The sequence below is a fragment of the Macaca fascicularis genome, chromosome 1 (assembly GCF_037993035.2).
Source record: "Macaca fascicularis isolate 582-1 chromosome 1, T2T-MFA8v1.1".
NCBI classification, from domain to species: Eukaryota; Metazoa; Chordata; class Mammalia; order Primates; family Cercopithecidae; genus Macaca; species Macaca fascicularis.
In genome coordinates, this window is record NC_088375.1 from 175,919,144 (window position 1) to 175,922,744 (window position 3,601).

General features: G+C 56.5%; 1 protein-coding gene across 1 annotated transcript; it reads left to right on the forward strand.

Moving 5' to 3' along the window:
* The first annotated feature begins 280 nt into the window (after positions 1-280).
* On the forward strand, positions 281-3,019 carry JUN (Jun proto-oncogene, AP-1 transcription factor subunit). Its single transcript, XM_005543232.4, has one exon. The coding sequence runs from the start codon at positions 1,259-1,261 to the stop codon at positions 2,261-2,263; it is 1,005 nt and encodes a 334-aa protein (XP_005543289.1). The 5' UTR covers positions 281-1,258; the 3' UTR covers positions 2,264-3,019.
* The last annotated feature ends 582 nt before the right edge of the window (positions 3,020-3,601 follow it).

The following is a 3,601-nucleotide window of genomic DNA, read 5'->3' on the forward strand; positions in this document are numbered from 1 at the left end:
GAGGGGACCGGGGAAGAGAGGGCCGAGAGGCGTGCGGCAGGGGGGAGGGTAGGAGAAAGAAGGGCCCGACTGTAGGAGGGCAGCGGAGCATTACCTCATCCCGTGAGCCTCCGCGGGCCCAGAGAAGAATCTTCTAGGGTGGAGTCTCCATGGTGACGGGCGGGCCCGCCCCCCTGAGAGCGACGCGAGCCAATGGGAAGGCCTTGGGGTGACATCATGGGCTATTTTTAGGGGTTGACTGGTAGCAGATAAGTGTTGAGCTCGAGCTGGATAAGGGCTCAGAGTTGCACTGAGTGTGGCTGAAGCAGCGAGGCGGGAGTGGAGGTGCGCGGACTCAGGCAGGCAGACAGACACAACCAGCCAGCCAGGACGGCAGTATAGTCCGAACTGCAAATCTTATTTTCTTTTCCACCTTCTCTCCAACTGCCCAGAGCTAGCGCCTGTGGCTCCCGGGCTGGTGTTACGAGGAGTGCCCAGAGAGCCTGGTCTCCAGCCGCCCCCAGGAGGAGAGCCCTGCTGCCCAGGCGCTGTTGACAGCGGTGGCGAGCAGCGGTACCCACGCGCCCGCCGGGGGAAGTCGGCGAGCGACTGCAGCAGCAAAGAACTTTCTCGGCCCGGAGGGCCGGAGACAACTGGCCCAGAGTCCCGGAGCGAACTTTTGCAAGCCTTTCCTGCGTCTTAGGCTATTCGGCGGCGGTAAAGACCAGGAGGCGGCGGACAGCCACGCAAAAGAAGAAGGACGTGCGCTCAGCTTCGCTCGCACCGGTTGCTGAACTTGGGCGAGCGCGAGCCGCGGCTGCCGGGCGCCCCCTCCCCCTCGCAGCGGAGGAGGGGACAAGTCGTCGGAGTCTGGGCGGCCGAGACCCGCCGCTGGTCGGCCTCTGCGGGTCGGCACTGATCCGCGCCGCCGGGAGAGCCGCTGCTCTGGGAAGCGAGTTCGCCCGCGGACTCCAAGGAACGGCGGCGCCCGAAGAGCGCTCAGTGAGTGACCGCGACTTTTCAAAGCCGGGTAGCGCGCGCGCGAGTCGACAAGTAAGAGTGCGGGAGGCATCTTAATTAACCCTGCGCTCCCTGGAGCGAGCTGGTGAGGAGGGCGCAGCGGGGACGACAACCAGCGGGTGCGCGCGCTCTTAGAGAAACTTTCCCTGCCAAAGGCCCCGGGGGGCACGGGTGTCCCCCGCTTGCCAGAGCGCTGTTGCGGCCCCGAAACTTCAGCACGCAGCCCAAACTAACCTCACGTGAAGTGACGGACTGTTCTATGACTGCAAAGATGGAAACGACCTTCTATGATGATGCCCTCAACGCCTCGTTCCTCCCGTCCGAGAGCGGAGCTTATGGCTACAGTAACCCCAAGATCCTGAAACAGAGCATGACCCTGAACCTGGCCGACCCAGTGGGGAGCCTGAAGCCGCACCTCCGCGCCAAGAACTCGGACCTCCTCACCTCGCCCGACGTGGGGCTGCTCAAGCTGGCGTCGCCCGAGCTGGAGCGCCTGATAATCCAGTCCAGCAACGGGCACATCACCACCACGCCGACCCCCACCCAGTTCCTGTGCCCCAAGAACGTGACAGACGAGCAGGAGGGCTTCGCCGAGGGCTTCGTGCGCGCCCTGGCCGAACTGCACAGCCAGAACACGCTGCCCAGCGTCACGTCAGCGGCGCAGCCGGTCAGCGGGGCGGGCATGGTAGCTCCAGCGGTAGCCTCGGTGGCAGGGGGCAGCGGCAGCGGAGGCTTCAGCGCCAGCCTGCACAGCGAGCCGCCCGTCTACGCCAACCTCAGCAACTTCAACCCAGGCGCGCTGAGCAGCGGCGGCGGGGCGCCCTCCTACGGCGCGGCCGGCCTGGCCTTTCCCGCGCAACCCCAGCAGCAGCAGCCGCCGCCGCAGCCGCCGCACCACCTGCCCCAGCAGATGCCCGTGCAGCACCCGCGGCTGCAAGCCCTGAAGGAGGAGCCTCAGACAGTGCCCGAGATGCCTGGCGAGACGCCGCCCCTGTCCCCCATTGACATGGAGTCCCAGGAGCGGATCAAGGCGGAGAGGAAGCGTATGAGGAACCGCATTGCTGCCTCCAAGTGCCGAAAAAGGAAGCTGGAGAGAATCGCCCGGCTGGAGGAAAAAGTGAAAACCTTGAAAGCTCAGAACTCGGAGCTGGCGTCCACGGCCAACATGCTCAGGGAACAGGTGGCACAGCTTAAACAGAAAGTCATGAACCACGTTAACAGTGGGTGCCAACTCATGCTAACGCAGCAGTTGCAAACATTTTGAAGAGAGACTGTTGGGGGCTGAGGGGCAACGGAGAAAAAAAATAACACAGAGAGACAGACTTGAAAACTTGACAAGTTGCGACGGAGAGAAAAAAGAAGTGTCCGAGAACTAAAGCCAAGGGTATCCAAGTTGGACTGGGTTGCGTCCTGACGGCGCCCCCAGTGTGCACGAGTGGGAAGGACTTGGCGCGCCCTCCCTTGGCGTGGAGCCAGGGAGCGGCCGCCTGCGGGCTGCCCCGCTTTGCGGACGGGCTGTCCCCGCGCGGACGGAACGTTGGACTTTTCGTTAACATTGACCAAGAACTGCATGGACCTAACATTCGATCTCATTCAGTATTAAAGGGGGGAGGGGGAGGGGGTTACAAACTGCAATAGAGACTGTAGATTGCTTCTGTAGTACTCATTAAGAACACAAAGCGGGGGGGAGGGCTGGGGAGGGGCGGCAGGAGGGAGGTTTGTGAGAGCGAGGCTGAGCCTACAGATGAACTCTTTCTGGCCTGCCTTCGTTAACTGTGTATGTACATATATATATTTTTTAATTTGATGAAAGCTGATTACTGTCAATAAACAGCTTCATGCCTTTGTAAGTTATTTCTTGTTTGTTTGTTTGGGTGTCCTGCCCAGTGTTGTTTGTAAATAAGAGATTTGGAGCACTCTGAGTTTACCATTTGTAATAAAGTATATAATTTTTTTATGTTTTGTTTCTGAAAATTCCAGAAAGGATATTTAAGAAAATACAATAAACTATTGAAAAGTACTCCCCTAACCTCTTTTCTGCATCATCTATAGATACTAGCTATCTAGGTGGAGTTGAAAGAGTTAAGAATGTCAATTAAAATCACTCTCAGTGCTTCTTACTATCAAGCAGTAAAAACTGTTCTCTATTAGACTTTAGAAATAAATGTTCCTGATGTACCTGCTTCTATGGTCAGGTTATACTCTTCTTCCCCCAGCTATCTATATGGAATTGCTTACCAAAGGATAGTGCGATGTTTCAGGAGGCTGGAGGAAGGGGGGGAGTGTGTTGCAGTGGAGAGGGACAGCCCACTGGGAAGTCAAACATTTCAAAGTTTGGGATTGTATCAAGTGGCATGTGCTGTGACCATTTATAATGTTAGTAGAAATTTAACAATAGATGCTTATTCTCAAAGCAGGAATTGGTGGCAGATTTTACAAAAGATGTATCCTTCCAATTTGGAATCTTCTCTTTGACAATTCCTAGATTAAAAGATGGCCTTTGCTTATGAATATTTATAACAGCATTCTTGTCACAATAAATGTATTCAAATACCAATAACAGATCTTGAATTGCTTCCCTTTACTACTTTTTTCTTCCCAA

Excerpts from the sequence above, each read along its gene's own strand:
- JUN (XM_005543232.4), top strand. The coding sequence starts at position 1,259 with ATGACTGCAAAGATGGAAACGACCTTCTATGATGATGCCCTCAACGCC.